General features: G+C 39.8%; 2 protein-coding genes across 4 annotated transcripts; both read right to left on the reverse strand.

The window, feature by feature from the left end:
- Positions 1–3,609: 3,609 nt before the first annotated feature.
- On the reverse strand, positions 3,610–9,490 carry prrt2 (proline-rich transmembrane protein 2). Of its 3 annotated transcripts, none has more exons than XM_030121613.1 (5): positions 9,103–9,490; positions 8,125–8,404; positions 7,601–7,896; positions 6,638–6,767; positions 3,610–5,614 (listed from the first exon to the last, which is right to left on the reverse strand). In XM_030121613.1, the coding sequence occupies exons 2-5, from the start codon at positions 8,351–8,353 to the stop codon at positions 5,598–5,600; spliced, it is 672 nt and encodes a 223-aa protein (XP_029977473.1). In that variant the 5' UTR covers positions 8,354–8,404; positions 9,103–9,490; the 3' UTR covers positions 3,610–5,597. The 3 variants fall into 3 exon arrangements, with proteins under 3 accessions (XP_029977473.1, XP_029977472.1, XP_029977474.1); XM_030121612.1 differs by having other exon boundaries at positions 8,125–8,402; positions 9,096–9,483; XM_030121614.1 differs by lacking the exon at positions 9,103–9,490 and adding an exon at positions 8,776–8,949 and having other exon boundaries at positions 8,125–8,402.
- A 282-nt stretch (positions 9,491–9,772) lies between these two features.
- On the reverse strand, positions 9,773–16,625 carry kif22 (kinesin family member 22). The gene is made up of 13 exons (XM_030163506.1): positions 16,315–16,625; positions 15,821–16,017; positions 15,600–15,727; positions 14,764–14,915; positions 14,378–14,587; positions 13,467–13,863; positions 12,932–13,052; positions 12,346–12,466; positions 11,937–12,117; positions 11,342–11,436; positions 10,857–11,057; positions 10,676–10,735; positions 9,773–10,054 (listed from the first exon to the last, which is right to left on the reverse strand). Exons 2-13 carry the CDS (start codon positions 16,006–16,008, stop codon positions 10,025–10,027), a joined length of 1,884 nt encoding a protein of 627 aa, XP_030019366.1. The 5' UTR covers positions 16,009–16,017; positions 16,315–16,625; the 3' UTR covers positions 9,773–10,024.
- Positions 16,626–16,664: the final 39 nt, after the last annotated feature.

Genomic DNA, 16,664 nt, shown 5'->3' on the forward strand with positions numbered 1-16,664 from the left:
TAACAATAAATCATTCTTAATACAAGATCTGCTTGGGTCTGCTCTGTTTTTTTTCATGCTCCATCATCTTCGTCAGCCGCTGCTCATGTGTACATATCCATTTTTCAAAGCCTTTCAACGGGCAGGAATGTACAGTGTACATGTGCAAACAAATGCATCTCTTTAGGTTTTGAATTAAATATGAAATCTATTCCATGACAGCTGAGCAAACCCCCCAGCTGATGCAGATGACATAACTGAAAACTCTAGCAGATTAAAAATATACACAAATGCACCAAACCAGCCACCATTAAAATGTTTAATGATTTTTTTAACCACTAATTTATTGAAACAGTTTCTCAGCTTTTCAGCAGCATCATGTGCATTTTTAGATGTTCTAAGACTCTGTATCGAATGTGGAAAAACCATCATCTTCTGTAATATTGATTCACCAGTAAAACCCATGTAGTTTGACAAATGCCAGTAATTTTTTCTACATCCAATTAATGATATATGGGTTAATATATAATTGAGGGACTTTTGAAGTCCATGGGATATATCTTGCATACATCTTTATTGAAAGTAAAAAAACAAACAAACCACAAACTAATGTTTTTTATGTTCATTACGATCATGTCTTTAAAAATTCCATAATTATTTAATTACAGAAACAATCACTTGTTAATAAATAATTAATAAATTATTAGATATACAAAAATGTTAACTAAATAAACGTCCAAATTTAATAACAACCACCTTCTAATTAGCTAAACAATAATAAAATGAGCTTATTCAAAAATGGTTTTGATTATGTTCTTTTTATTAAGTTGAGATAATCATGACAGATTTTTCTTTTTTGGCAGTATATCAAATTTTATATGGAAAATAGCAAATTGTATCTGTGTCCAAGAAATCACTTTCACCTAAGTTAGCCATTACAAAAACACCTCTGAAGGAGGTGTGTTAATTCCAAATCACATGACCTGCTTCACATCATGTCACTTCCTCCTGAAGAAAACACTTGCAAGACTCCAAGATATGTTCTTTCTCCTCTTTCTTAGTTATTTAATATAAAGTAGTGTGTGAGTCAAGTGTGTATTTATCACACTCTTATGTCAACAATGTTACTACAATATCTTTATAAATAACTTTCAATTTCAATTTTACTCAATTGTATTTATGATATTTAGAAGAATCTTTCTGTAAAAATGTCATGTGGTGTTATGGTTATGTTGATTTTAGGCCTGAAAACAGCAAAAATGTCAACTATACCTGTCAACTATGCTACCCTGTAAAGGAAACTCAAAAAGTCCCTCAGTTATATATTGACCCTTATGTTGCTGAAAAAATAACTTTTTCACAGTTTTTCTGTTGTGATGTAATGACTTCTGGATCTATTCTTTTTGTGAACATCTACATGATAAATTAAATATGGAAAAATATACCAGATTTCCCCCCCCCAAAAAAACAGGAGGAGGAAAAACTTTTGACTGTGGTAATTTACAGAAATTACTCAGTGTTAATGATTGTCAGCAGTTAAGCTTAGAAAAGATGTAAATAGTGTCAGAATCTCTCAACAAATTCATCAGGAATAAAATATGAAAGTAATTTGACTTTTCCTTGCAGAAAAAACTACGCAGATGTGTCAACTGTTGTCAGTATTTCTCCATTTTAGTCATCAGCGATGCCTGTGACTCAGCAGGACACCCAGAGCTGAAGGAGCTGTAATTAAAGCCATTATTCACACCTGCTCTAACACGACAAAACATGAAACTGTGCTTTTTATATGTTCATGTATAACAGAAATGTGTTTTGACAAAACTGTGGCAGGTTTTGCTCAGTTGACAATTTGTCAGATGAAAGCAACTGTCGCTGAAAATTGTTCAGAGAAGTGGACTGGATGGTTTCTGTGTTGACAGCAGCTGTGAGTCTCCAGTCGACCACCAGTGACGTCAAAATTACCCATGAATGTTTGATATGCAAAGTGTCGCTGAAAAACTCCTTTCTTCTTCCCAAACTGAAAATCCCAAACAACTCTGAGCATTCATTCACACTTAGACTTTAATAAAAGGCAGATTTTTCCTAGAATTGAAGCAGGTATTAGTGGATCACCGTGGCCACACGTTGGTTTATCTCATTATTGTGAATTTCTGATGCAGACTGACAGGATGATCATGATGCATCCAAACACTGCCAAGCTGACTCACAGCCTCTGTGTTTATGTGACCCAGTGGATAATCCCTGACCCACTTACTGCATCTGGATGGGACTGTGTCTGGTATACTGATCCCCTTCTGAGCCCTGCTCTACTGTATACCTACTGTTAAATTAGCTGAGTACAAAGAAAAAATATCTTTCGCTGTCAAAATGCTAACATTGGTGCAGGGGATTTTGCTGCTCCCGGATGTTAAATTTCTGCTAATGTGGTTATTTTTACTTTTCCCCGGGAGCGACAGAAGTTCCTGTATAACCGTTTTTTTATTTACTTAGACAACTGTCACATTAACTTTTTCTACTTACTAAATATAGCTAGACTTATTTTAATCGTATTTTAGTATATTTTCTCTCCCCCCTTTTAGTAACACTGTAACACCAAGAGCTACTCTTCACATTAAGCGCATCCAGTGCTTTGCATGAGTCATGATCAGTGAACAATGCAAGTGTTTAAGTTTTGTTCTGACACTGGGGAATTAATGAAACTGCATGAAATAAAATAAAAAAATAATAATAATAAAATAAAATGGTGATCAATAGAAATTGTAGCAACACAGTGGTATCTTAAAAATACTAATACTAAGAGCAATAATAGTACTACTGCTACTACTACTAATAATAGTTATCATTATTATTTAGTTATATTTATGAAACATTAACACAATCGCATTCTATTTCTAGAGTTAATTTGACATCATTTTGTTATCTTGTCAAAAACACAAAAGTATCACGAAGAAGAAATGTGATGTAACATACAAATAAAAAAATATGCAAATTCAGAATTACTGAAAGAAGTGATATTTGAAAGACTAAAATAAATGTTTCTTCATGCATTAAATTTCCACATTATCATATCATTATCTAAAATGTTATGTTATGTTGAATTCAACTTATCTGTTAAAATTACATTTAGCCTATATAAATGTTACTTTTATTTATTCAACCCAGATTCAGTTTTTACAGTGCGGTTATAATAAAGCATAAAGTACCACAGTGAATAGATCTATGTCTGTTATATCAACGTGTCTGGGCCACTTTTGTGTATATTTTGCTTTAATTTCCGTTGCAGCCCCCTGAGGCGTCTGTCCTCATTACACAGTGCATTTCCTTGGCTCAGGGCCTCTCCCTTCAGCATTTTGCGCTTCCTGCTGTCTCTTCTCCTCTCCACTGGCTGACAACAGCAAGCTTTTTCCATCCCTGCAGCTTACTACTATATCCCAGTGTGATATTAAGAACCACTTCCTCCTCTTTTTCACATTCTCATCTAGTAAATTGCAAAACACAATCTCTTCTCGATAGCTAAGCTCTCCGGGTATCTCTCACTTTTGACATTCATTCTCTCCCACAAAACGCAAAAATCCCTTTAATCTCCACGGCTGCTGCTCTTCATCCCTTTGAAACAACACGGAAAACACATCACATGCATTGTGTCTTTATTATGAATGTGCTGCAGACTTTTCCAAGTGTCACCTTATCTTTGCAACTTTGATTCATCTTCTATCATCATACATCAATAAAAATCCACAACATGCCAATAACCACAAAGATTATAGTAGCCCGATGGGAATACAATGACTGTCAAGAGGCTAACCGACAGTTTCTGTGCCTACGTTAGGTCATAACTACTTAACGCTAACTCATATCAACTAGAGAATCCACAATATTAAGATTAATATCAGCAGAGTACACCAACTGTTGATTACAATTAAATTTACATATTGAGAAATAACAAAAAGGCCAAGTTAATCATTACACAAAATTTAGTGCAGGTGTTAAGTGTTGAAAAGTCGTGGCGAGTCTGTATACAATTCAGAATAAAGAGGGAGTGTCGAGTTCAGATGATCCACTCTTGATGGGTCCCAGCTGTTTCTGGTCACAGTGACTGTTACAGGTAGATAAAGATCAGAGGTTGGTTAAGGTTACACAGGAGATAAAAGAAGAAACCAGGGTTAAAGTCGGTTCTCCAAAGTACTACTACTCTCGTCTCACAGCCATAAACCATATCTGAACCAAAGTGCTTAAAAATTACTCATCAGAAAGCATCCTACCGCCTATGACAACAAAACTGGTATTTAGAATCTGATGCTGACACAGTCAAGTAAGAATGAAAGCTTTAAGGATCCCTACATGGCATTTTTAGGAGAAAAGGTGACAGAATCTGACTGATTTAAAAGCACAGGCTTATATCTTTGCTCCTGTGCAACAAACTGAAGCTACAGCCACATCCTAACAATATATTTGACTGCAATCACAAGCTATTTAATTTGTTAACCAAATATATAGTGATGCTCATATGAATCACACACTACCATATACCCACTGTGGCACAGTGATCCAAGAGCATCACTTTACAAATTACTGTTTCAAAATCTTTTGTTTCAAAATGTTACAAACATTATCAAAAGATAGGCTATAGATTATGTAGAGTACTTGATTTGACTGTAAAATGAAGGCTTGAAATGTCTTGCTACAATGGTTTCAGAGAACATTTACCAATGCCCCGGCTCACAGTGGTGTTGAGCAGAAGAGTGAAAACACTTTTTATGTTCCTCTCTGCAACAGCAATTCTATGATCAGACTTAGGAGTAAAGCATGACTTTACAAAGAAAGTAACTTTCCCTCCAAGTTATTTCTTGGAGCATACGTTTCCTTGCAGTGACTTTCCATAATCCCCTCCATTTTAGCACCCATTGCTAGTCCTTGTTAAGCCTCGCTTTCATCCTCTTTTGCCAGCCCTACACTCGCTCTCACACACAAAAAGCATGGCAGGAGTCATGAGAGTCACAGAGAAGAGTCTGAAACAACGACATAATGTGATTGAAAGTGTTTCTTCTGTGAGGGAAATAGATGAATTTCTGCTCTTCTGGATCCAGTGAAACATAAATCCCAGAGCCTCTCCACGTATCCGAGGGGATTTAACAGCAGGCTGATGCATCCTGCCATCGGTGCAGTGAAGGATGGATTTGGCAGACATTTTGTTGGGCCTTGCATGTGGCACTGAGGCTGGGAGGCAGTCCTTCCTACTTCCACTGGTCTCCCTGTTTTCCAGTCCACCCTGTTTTGAGTCAGTTCTGTGGCCGATGGTGATTGAGGATTTTTGAGGAGCTGCGTCTTTCTCATGAATAATTCTGACCAGAAGACGAGGGGATTGATTAGTCTGACCACCTTTCTCCACCTAACATCAGACGGACAAAACCTCCCTGACTCAGAGCAGCAGCATTTGCATATTTTATTTTCATCCATTAGCAAAAAGGGATTTATATAGGATACAGAAATATAAGTAAGCACTGTATATCGGGTGCATATTTGTCACACATCCAGGTAATGACTAGGCGGTAAAGACGGTGGTGCAGGTGTGGGCCAGACGGTCAGTTGCCTTATCCAGTTTCACCCTGGGATGAAACTCAGGTTTTCACATTTACTAAAAAAAGAAAAGGAAGCATATTAGTTGAAGCGCTATATATTCTGTAACTTAATATGGATGTATAAACTTTCACAAACCACAGAGGACAGTTACATAATGAGGAAAACAAGGGTTGTTGAGTCCCAGAGCCCTAAAACTCAAGTTGTCTTTACGATTGCTCTTCCAGTCATCAAGATAATTAGCACATCTCTCGGATTAATGAGGCCCAACAGGCTGTGACTGTACATTCACAAACAAAGTACAGAAAACTACCAGATTAAACTGAAATGAAACCCTCAAAATCATTTAACTGGTAGACTTTCTCATGTGTATGTTAGATATAAAGTACTAAAAAACAAAATCTAAACCCTTTCTTTATAAGTCACTGAAATAATCACTGATCTGTTATCAGAATCCCTTTATTTGCCAAATACAATAAATATACAGATGTTCATCTTGTGAGTATGTCAACAACTCATATACTGACATACATTATATACATATACATGGACAGGAGGACTTCACATTTTGTACAAGCAAACAGTGCAACAAGACAAGACAGCAGACTACACGTATCACTCTACATATACACACACAGCAATCTGGCATGCAGTTGGTTACAGCTGTCAGCTCGAGGCTGCCCGCGCAAATGGAGAAATGTGTCATAAAATGGTAGAGTCTGATGCAAATGTGATTTATATGTTCTGATCTTTGTGTAGCACTGACATAGCTCCTGAGGCTAAAGTGCCGCAGTGTATAAAGACTGTAACTGGTGCAGTATTGTGCAAACATGGACTGAAATACTATCAGTGATGACAGTCAGATTGTGCTAACAGGGCTATTTTATTATTTTGCAATGGAATGAACAGTGACATTAGCAGGTTTTTGGGCCAGGGTCTTAAAAAGGATGAATAGTACTGGGGCTATTGCTTCAAATCTCCATTAGCTGATTTAATACTCAAAATATAGGCGTTCAAGGAGCTGGTCGGTGGTAAAAAGAGGGAGGGGTAAAGGCTTAAAGGTCAGATTTGGGACACTCACTGGCCAAGTTGACAATGCAGGCGATGATAATGACCGTCCCTCCTACAAGTGACACCATGGAGAGCATCTTGGCCACACGTCCCAGACGTACGGCGCCATCCAGGTTCCCCTGTTCAAGGCTGTTCTTCGACTGAGGAAGAGGATCAGAGTTAGTGTCGATTGGTCTGACAGACGTACAGACAGGTGACAAATTAAAGGAAAAACCTCAGAGTGGTCTGTTCCAGGGTGACCCTCCACTGATCCAGAAGGCCCCAGAGACCACTAAATGGTTCAATAAGTGTGAACTCACTATTGATCTTTGGGTGCTGTTGCTGGTTTGGAGTGGCTTCAACTTGTGAACCACTTAGTTTTTCCAATAGGCTAGTGAACCAGTGTACATTTCTGCTTACCAGTAATGCTAGCACCAGCTTTAAGTGGACTATATCTACCTTCAATAACAAAGAACGCAAACAATTATTTGATGCTACAATAATTTTTAGATGGCTGTTAATGTTTCAGTAAAGTCAAAATGATCCCTTAACCCATGACATCACAGTTTATTCTATCCTATCCAGAATAGAATAGAATAGAATAGAATAGAATAGAATAGAATATATCTGTTTAGTATCACAGATTCTTAAGTATAGACCGACAAGTGTTGATGCTTCTCTGGAGCTGGTTTTCGAGGCTGAAGAAATGGAAAGAACTGATTCAGGTCCTAGTATTGCAGTGATCCCTCATGGAAACATTGTTTGTTAAACTTCTGTGCATCATATGATGTGGTCTTTGCAGTCACAAGATTTCACTTGAACATATGAGACAATCATCAGCTCACAGTCTTGTAGAATCACTGCTAAGATGTACTGAAGCTGTTCTGGACACTTGGTTGGTTTTTCCTCTAATTTATCACACACATGTATGTAACAAAAAAAAAATTATTATGATGAACAAATCTACTTCAAGCGAAAAGTAACCTGTGCCTACCATGATAGAGTAGACAAAACCCACAATGTTGATGGGCCAGACGGGGCAGAAGCAGGCCAGCACAGACAGGAGGAGGTAGTCTTTAACCTTGGTCCGGTCCAAAGGTGGGTTGGTGGCGATGCTAGAATGGCGAGAAAGCGACGGCCTGGGCGAGAAGGCGGTGTAGCCGATGGAACCTGCTCTACTGCCCTTCCTGGTCTTGCCGTGGTGGGGGTAAGAGATGGAGTGTTGTCTTCTGGGAGGAGAGGAGATGACTGGAGAGGTGCAGTCTGTGGAAGCTGGGTGGATCCCGTTACCTTCAGAGAACAGAGGACGGACAAACGTGTGAAACACTGGAAGATGAGTTACCTGTGTATATGTGTGTATATATATGTGTATATGTGTGTGTGTGTTCTCTCCCAAGAGCTTTCATGCCATTGGAATTCGACTTTCCCTGAGTGAGCTGACTAAGCAGCTGTGTGATCCCTCCCACCCCCTCTGTTGCCACCCGCCACCTCAATAGGAGGTCAGACCCAGTCACTTACTGTTCTTCAGCTTCTCGTTGATAACTATGACTAGCTCCCCTTTGGATTTGCTGCGGGGGGGCCTGCTGATGCTGGGGCTGCTGCTGCTGTGGATGAGCTGTTCACCTATGACTGGCGGGCACGGCACGGTGAGGGGCGCTTGGCTCGACACAGAGTTATCCTGGTCCAGCAGCGACGGTTGTTCCTCCCCGGGCCAGATACCAGGAGATGGGATCATATTCACAGCCATGATGACAGAAAAACCTCTACGTGTGATCCAGTCCTGTCTGTAGATACACCTGGGAGACAGAAAATGGGTTTGAGCCACAACAAATTCCCTCCCTCCCTCTCTTTTTCACTCTTCCCATCTCAGACTGATTAATATTCAGCTCAATATCATAAGCCTCATAAGCTTTCATATCACAGTATTTTTTAATCCTGATTTTGTATTCTCGTGCAACACTGAACAGTAAATACACTCAGTCAGGGTAAACAGATGAAACACACCTATGATGCACAGAAAACCTTAAGTGTGCACAGTGTTTATGATGAAACCGCAGACTAGAAAAGCAGGTTACCATGACATGAGGAGTACAAAGGCATGGCAGATGGAGGCAGGTTGCTTTGAAACGATAGTAGCAGCCATAGACTCTGGTGCAGGTGTGTACATACCATTATTTCATCATGTGTACACAGGCGTTAACTGGCATATGGTGGCCGGTTGGTAGGTGCAGAACAATGAGTAAAGGGCAGTCAGGGAAAATGATGAGGACAAAAGATGGGGGGGAATACAAGGAGGTGGGGGGGGGGGGGGTCTGAATCTACAGTGGGATATGGGAAAATGCACAGATAGGCAGAAAAAATAGGATGCTTATATTTGATCCATGCATAAGAAAACGGAATCAGTTGAAATGCAAGTCGACGGGCAATTCAACATTTCACACAAACCACACAAGAGGAAAAACTGGCATTGGAAATAAAATCAAACTGACCTTTTGTTTTTTTATTTGTAAAGCGGCGCCTCTTCAACACAGCCGGAGCATCCCAGGCTTCGGCATCGTGGTAACGCAAATCTCAGGTGAATAAATCAAAATGAAAAGCGGCTGAGAATCTCATCTACAGCCACGACGTATGTGCAAATCTGCAGTGTTTACAAGCCGAGGGGATGTCCTCCTGTTTATCCAGACAGTAGAGGAGAGGATGCGGATGGAGGATGGTTACCGGCGCACTGCTGGGATGGGGAGTCTCCTGGATGGCAGTGGATCAGACCAGAGGAGGGGTGTGTGTGAAATGAAAAGTGAAATCAAGCAGACTAGAGCTGTGGAGAAAGCAGAGGAGGGAGGGAGGGAGGAAGGGGGGTGGGGGGGATGGACCATCGCATCCTCAACCATAAAAACAGCTGATTATCCTCATGCTACACTACAGCAGCCAGGACAGGACTGAAGGTGTCCTCCAGCAGAGGACAGAGGAGGTCACCAATGAGCCCAGTTAGGTTTTCGATGGAATCAGTGACAAAAATAAATAAATAAATAAATCTATAAATCTGTCAGTCTAATTAAAAATATAATTTATTGCTCTGAGTAACAAGCAAGGGGACATGTGGCCCATAGAAGGTAGCCCTCATATTTATTCCACATGAAATAAACACTCAAGCATTTAATACCAGAAAGGTTTATTTAAAAAAAAAAAAAAAGTAACAGTGCGCCACCAACTGGATCACAGTGGAACTACAAAAACATCAAAACAAAGGATAAAAAGACAATAAAGGTTTTAAAATACCAAAGCATGGCAAGACCCCCTCAGCCTGAAAAATGTTGAAATTGCAGACATGCTGACGACAATAACCCCTTAAGCAGGCCAAGGGGGTAAATATTCATATACATTAGACAAAAGTTGTGATTCGGCAAAATTACAAGCAGTTTCATTTTCCCATGGCACTGAGGATGTTTGCCTAAAAAAGAAAAAAGAAAAAAAAAAATGTTAGCATTGAGTAAAGTGTCGCTCATACACTTTTATTTATGAGCAACTACACGATGTATCAGAAGCAACTGAATTAATTTAATTTTGTGTATGAAAATAAATCCCACTCATATGATGGTTTTCCGTCATATTTGAGGATAAAGAAGTGCTAGGTGTACTATAAATAATAATTTCCAAAATTTTCTATAAAAAAATGACCGCCACAATAGGACAGATTATTCTACAAATACAATCATGATGAAAAGGGCTGGAAAAAAATACCAGGTCTTCCCATTACATTTCATTACCTACGGAGTCATTCTCATCTGTGTCAGTGCATGCAACATGCATACAGATGTCAAGCTGTGGCAAATACATTTATATTTTTATGCTGTCATATTGCTTTAAGTGTATTTCTGCACTGATGCACAAGTACAAAAAAGAAAAGTAAAGTACAGTGATGTCTAATGTTCTTTTTGGGTTAAAATGGGAAATTGGGGATGAATAAAGTATCACTTACGAACCTGTATCAAAACCAAGGAATCAGTATCATATTGGGGGGAAAAAATATGAATTAGCTGCTCATACTATGCTGATACCCTAGTTGACTTGCCTTCATAAAGGAAGAAAACCTTTTTTCTGTCATACCCTCAACTTTTGTTAGGTCTTCCACCTGAAGAATAGAAGACACACAGATAAGAATACACATCAAATGAACAAAGACACTAAAGAAAACCAATGTATGTGTCGCCGTATGATGAAACTTGATCCATTGTTCATTTTGTTCCACCTACCTTTGTGAAGTCGCCATGAATCTCCCTCCAGCCCAGAATGAGCTTGGCCTTCTTGTCACCGATCTGCTGCAGGCCTTTGAGCTCTTTGAGAGAGCCACTGTTGAGAACCTGTAGGATTTTCTTTCTGGACTGTTCAAGCACTGATGTGTCAAGTTGGGACTCCCAACCATCCTGCATTATGTTCTCTTTGCCATCTGGAGGCTAGAAAGAAAATTATTTAATAAGAAAAAAAAAAATTCTGTTGGTTCTCATTTTGGTTAGTACAATGTTTACAATTATTTTCTGACAAATGATTTCCATTTTATCTTAAAGGAAGCACAGTAATTCAAGATCTTGCTGTCTGTCACTTAAAAAAAAAAAAAAAAAGACACACACACACCACAAATGGAAGCTAATGCACAGCGCCAGCTTCTTTCAGACTCGATGCCTGCAATTCTGCAAATGTGTCAATCTAAGCACACCACAGTCAAGACTTGGATGCTGACCTCAACCTGCTCAGAAAGCTTCTTCTCTTTCTTCTTGACGCACACAGACTGTTTTTTGACGATTGCAAGCTGCTGAAGAGGCTGGAGCTGGGAAACTGAAAAAAACAAACAAACATTTCAAAGAGTTGTTTTAATTTAAAGGACATACTGCATTGTTTTAGTCATTATTTTAATCTGTAGTTGATTTCATTGCACTCGGATAAAGGTAAACACATGGCACCAGTACCAAGAAAATTATATGGCTCATTTTCTAAGCTGCTGAGGGGTGTAAAAAAAAAAAAAAAAAAAACGTTCCTCATCATCGTCATTCAATATGTTTTCTGGCTCCTATAATGTAGACAGCTCGTCTCAAATTGCAGCTCATCAATAGCTTCAGTAATTCAACATGATGGAATCGAGGAGTGACGACTATTTAAGGACAATGCCATGTATAGATTGTACACTGTGGTTCTGTGAATTCCTGAGCATTATGTAAGAGGCAACTTAATCCAACACCATGTACTTCTGTTATTTTAAGATGAATCCACATTTGTATTCAATCCAATTTCATTTCTGTGAATATTTGTTTTAATTCAGCATTTGTGCTTTCACTAACCTTGTAAGGGCTGGACCACAGCCTGCTGCTTTTTTGGTTTAATGGCTGTTGACTGTTTCCTCCCCAGAGCACCTGTGTTGTTCTTAAACATGGACTCGGGACTGGTGCTGGATTTTTCTCCAGCGAGCTGACTGAACAGCATGGCTTTACTCTCAAACTCCTTCTGTTTCTCTTTGAGCTCCTGGAGAAGAGGGTGCAAAAGTTTCAAAAGACTTGCAAAGTTGGCTATCAAATATCCATGAGAATCAGCTGATCGATCAGTGCAGAGATCTGACAGTCTCAGCGTCTCGTAAACCACATGCAGATAGCAGAGACTGTGTCTGATAGTGTGCAGATATCAGCTATCAAATTCGATGCAGGTCATCTCAGCATTTCCAGTAGCTGGACTGACAAAGGTGCATGGTCTCACCTGGATCTCCTTGCGAGACTGGGCTACGTCTTTGAGCATGCCAAGTCGATCTTTGTCCTGACAGCTCATCATCAGCTTCTCCAGAGCAATCAGTCTGTCCATCACTGACGGTTCTGACAAACTGCAAGAAAGACATACACAGAACCACAATACGAGTAAGTAAATAGGTAGACAACAGAAGGGCAGCAATATAGTTTAAAGGCTTTCAAATGCATTCAAAAGCCAAAAGGTCAGCCAGGTTGAACAAATAAATAAACTAGTCAGTTTCATAGACAAATCTGTCTATAAACCTGACAGATGGCAAGAAAGCCCTGCTACCATTCTCCCCAAGAGACACCAACAGGCATAGCAGCTGTAACCAATGGGAGTGCTACAGATGGAGACTTGTTCTCAACACCATCTACAAAAATTTGGCCGGTTATTTTTGCTCTGTTAAACTGTTCTAGAAGAGGCATTACAGAGGATTTAATTTGATGTGGCAGCTCTGGGCAAATGCAAATTTATTTTCTTCTCATTAAAATGTCATAGCTCTTGAGTCTGATTAGCCAGACAAATAATCAATATGGTTTTGTGTGCGGCCTGTCACCTGTGAAAATGTGTAGAGGGTGAGGAACTGTGTTGATCTGTTTTCTTGTCCTCTTTCTGCCTTTTTTTCTGTGGCTCAGAGCCAGAACTCCCTGCTCTGTGGTCCTCCCTGGCCCGCTTCACTGGAGATGAAGGCAGAGGGGAAATTAACAGTTTAGTATTCAGAACACTCAAGCAGCTGTGTTTGTGGGGTTCTCTAGAGTGTAAAACAACTCCAGTGAAGATGGCACAGCATCAGCCTGCATTGCAGTGTCTGAATTAAAGGCAAGGGCGTAACAGCATTATCTACATATTAGAAATTACTTTGAGACAATGCAACAGGAAGGACAGCTGTAATCATAAACATCCCTTACACCCACTGACAGATGCCAGTTTACTCTTAGTCATCATCCTCTGGGACTTGACATGAGTGCCCCCTATTGGCCTTTGCTCAAACTGTCAAGGCTTGCTTCATTTTGAATTACAAATCTCCCAAATTGTCAAAGATTTCATGAATTAATTACTGTGCAGTCCAATATTGGACACCTCAGACTCACCTTGAATTGCAGGCACGGCCACCGTTTCCTGGGTGAAGGGCTTGTTAACAATAAGCTTGGATTTTGCAGCAAAGTTGAGTGCACTAAAGGTGTCAAAATAGTATTGGTACTCAGGAGCGATATTTGTGATCATGACTGAGTGTGCCGAGCCCCCCAGAGAGTCCTGCAAGAGCCGTGTCAGTTTACTGTCTCTGTATGGCACACGAACAGCTGTGCCTGAGTTAAGAGAGTCCACCACTTTGCTTAGAGTGAAAAGTGACAGATTAATGGCACCGCTCTCCTTCAGACGGATGCCCTGGTTGCCAGTGCGACGGTTGTCTTCAGACCCGGCTAGATCAACCAAATACAGCTTTCCAGTCTGCTGTCGGTGGGGCAGGACACACTGGGTCCGTACAACCTAAAGCAGTTATGTTCCAGAAGTGGTTGTGACACAGAGGTCAAACATGAAAAGGAACAAAAGAATGGAGACAAATGAGAAAAGGGTGCAGTGATTCCTTATTTTAATTTAAAGGATTCCTCCTCTACATTAATCATTGTTTTAAGCACCTAACAGTTGATTACAAAGAAAAATGACAAATTAGATATGGTTATGGTGGGCAGCAAAAACATTTAGTAATGAGAAACACTAGGAACAAGTATCCATGTAGAGAAAGTAAGTAGTATAGGAAGCAGCAGATAGCAGTTTGTATCTCTCCCAGTATAGTCCCAGAAAGCCCAGTTTTTGCTAGTGGGATTGTTGCAGGAGAGAATTAATCTTAGCACCAGCTACCAAATCCTGGCCTACTGCTCAGAGGCCATGACCTGTTAAGATGCTGTTTGGCCACCCACTACAAAGTCAATAGCAAAGCAGTTAGCAAGAAGAATTACAAAAACAAACTTTCAAAAAGAAACAATTAGATTACACATCAAACCTTTATGAGGAGGATAGCATGACTGCGACTGGAGCGCTGGTTTAGTTTGGTCGAGGCAGTAGTGCGATTCAGGCTGGCCGGGACAAACTGTTTGTCAAAGTCTGAGAAGGATGAGATTGTTGTGTGGGTGAGGCCAGGAATAAGGATATTTTTGTCCTTGTCCTCTCTGATTGGCAGATCTTGGGAACTTGGTGATAAAAGATCTAACACCTGTGACAAAAAACACACACAATAGCACTAAACACCGGAGGGAAAACCAACAAATAACATACAAAGAGTAATAAAGATTCTCAAAGGTAAGATGTAAAATAAGAAGTAAACGTTTCTTCATCTGCCAACAACAATGAAAAGAAAGCATGAAACAGGGTTTAGAGGGTTTTTTTTACCTTCTCATTGTAAATTTCCAAATATGACATTCCGATACTGTAGTCCCATCCTTCATCCTCATCCTTTGCTTTGACCAATTTAAACACTTCACGAACAGCTCTGGGGATTACACCCGGCTGTTCTGCACTGCCTAGCATGGTGTGAGTCTTACCTATAGAAAAAATATGAAAAATTAACATGGACAAAATTAATGTTTGAAATAGAATAAGTAGAGTGTTCTTGAAAAGATTATTCTCTGTTCAAGGGAGAACACTAATGTTCAAGTGGAAACTTTCGTATCACATTTGCTTGTTTAAAGTACTATTTCTAGAGTCCATGTACATCTATGCAATAAAGACCTGTATTTATCAGAAGAACACACTTATCCTCAACCGCCTCCATGTGTCTCCCCCTCTCCCCCAGTCTCTATCTCTATCGCTCTCTCTTTTTCCCCTTCTCTACTCTCTCCCTTTAACCCCAACTGGTCAAGGCAGACGGCCATCCTCCAGGAGTCTGGGTCTGCTCGAGGTTTCTGCCTGTTAAAGGGAAGTTTTTCCTCGCCACTGTCACCAGTCACAAGTGTTTGCTCCTGGAGGATTCTGTTGGGTTTCTGTAGAATTGACTTAGAGTCTGGTTTTGACCAACTCTATATATAAAATGTCAAGAGATAACTTTTTTGTGATCTGGCGCTATATAAATAAAATTTGATTGATTGAGTGATTTAATTGGTTTTCCCCTGTAAGTCGCTTTGGAAAAAAGCGTCTGTCAAATGCGTAAACATAAACATAACCTACATACCATCTTTGATTTATAGCAAAGTGAAATACTACTTAAAAACCAAAGGATTTTAAGTCACCAGCTCCTGTAGGTCCATAGGCAAAGACACTGGCATTTTGTCCATTTAGGATGTGTGGTAGAATGGGTTTCACAGATGACAGAAAAACCTCTTGCTGTGTTGTTTGTTCCCCATGAAAAGCATCAAAACTGAAACAAAACAAGTAGTATACTTATAAAAGGCTGTTGGAGAATACAGACAACAAACTGAAAATAAAAAACTTTTAAGCAAGATGCGCTCACTGGTATTTAACTGTCTCTGTGGCGTTTCTCCAGTTGATAATTTCCAAGTTCTGGGAGTCCAGTCCTCGCACACAAGGCCCCTCGCCTTTCTCATCTTGCTTGCTCATATAGGGTCTTAGACGAACAGCCACCCGAACCCTGGACGTCTTCTTGTTTCCTCCGTCTGATACTGGCACACGCTGAGCCATGTTGATGTTCTTAAAAACAAAGGCCGGGATAAAAATATATGTCAGCAAAGCATGTGTTGGCTTTTACTTCAATGAAATGTGAGCTTTAAACTACCCAGAGAGGCAGTATATTAGGCTCCGATTCCCCTTAACTAAAACATAAAGATGATTTTCGACAACAACATTAATCACAGTTTTAGGCAACTAATCTTAGCTCACTGCTAAACTAGCTAGCGTTGGTTTACGTTACAGATTAGCTTGCTGCACGAGTTCTAAGTTACGTAGACAGTTTTCAGTAATGTCATCAAGCGTTTTTCTGTCGCTTACCGATAGATTAGGTGGAATTCCAACACAAACACCGCTGTTATCGTCCAAGTTTGGTCTTTATCAACATTGCGGACGCCGTCTTTTAACAATGGCGATCAGACCCTCTCATCTTCTAACCGAACACTTTTCAAATGAGGAGCGAAGAAACCGGAAACCACAGCTAACCAATCAGATCACGACTAAATACTGGCGCCCATTTTACGTATATTGTGCTTGGCTAAAACTCATCCTACTGGTTGAATATGGTTATCAACGTTATCACATATAACTATATAATAATGTCTTAAAAATAAATGATCGACACAAATAGCAAAGCAAAAAATATTCTTGAAATGGTAATTCATTCTGTT

Source organism: Sphaeramia orbicularis, chromosome 19 (genome assembly GCF_902148855.1).
Source record: "Sphaeramia orbicularis chromosome 19, fSphaOr1.1, whole genome shotgun sequence".
NCBI lineage: Eukaryota > Metazoa > Chordata > Actinopteri > Kurtiformes > Apogonidae > Sphaeramia > Sphaeramia orbicularis.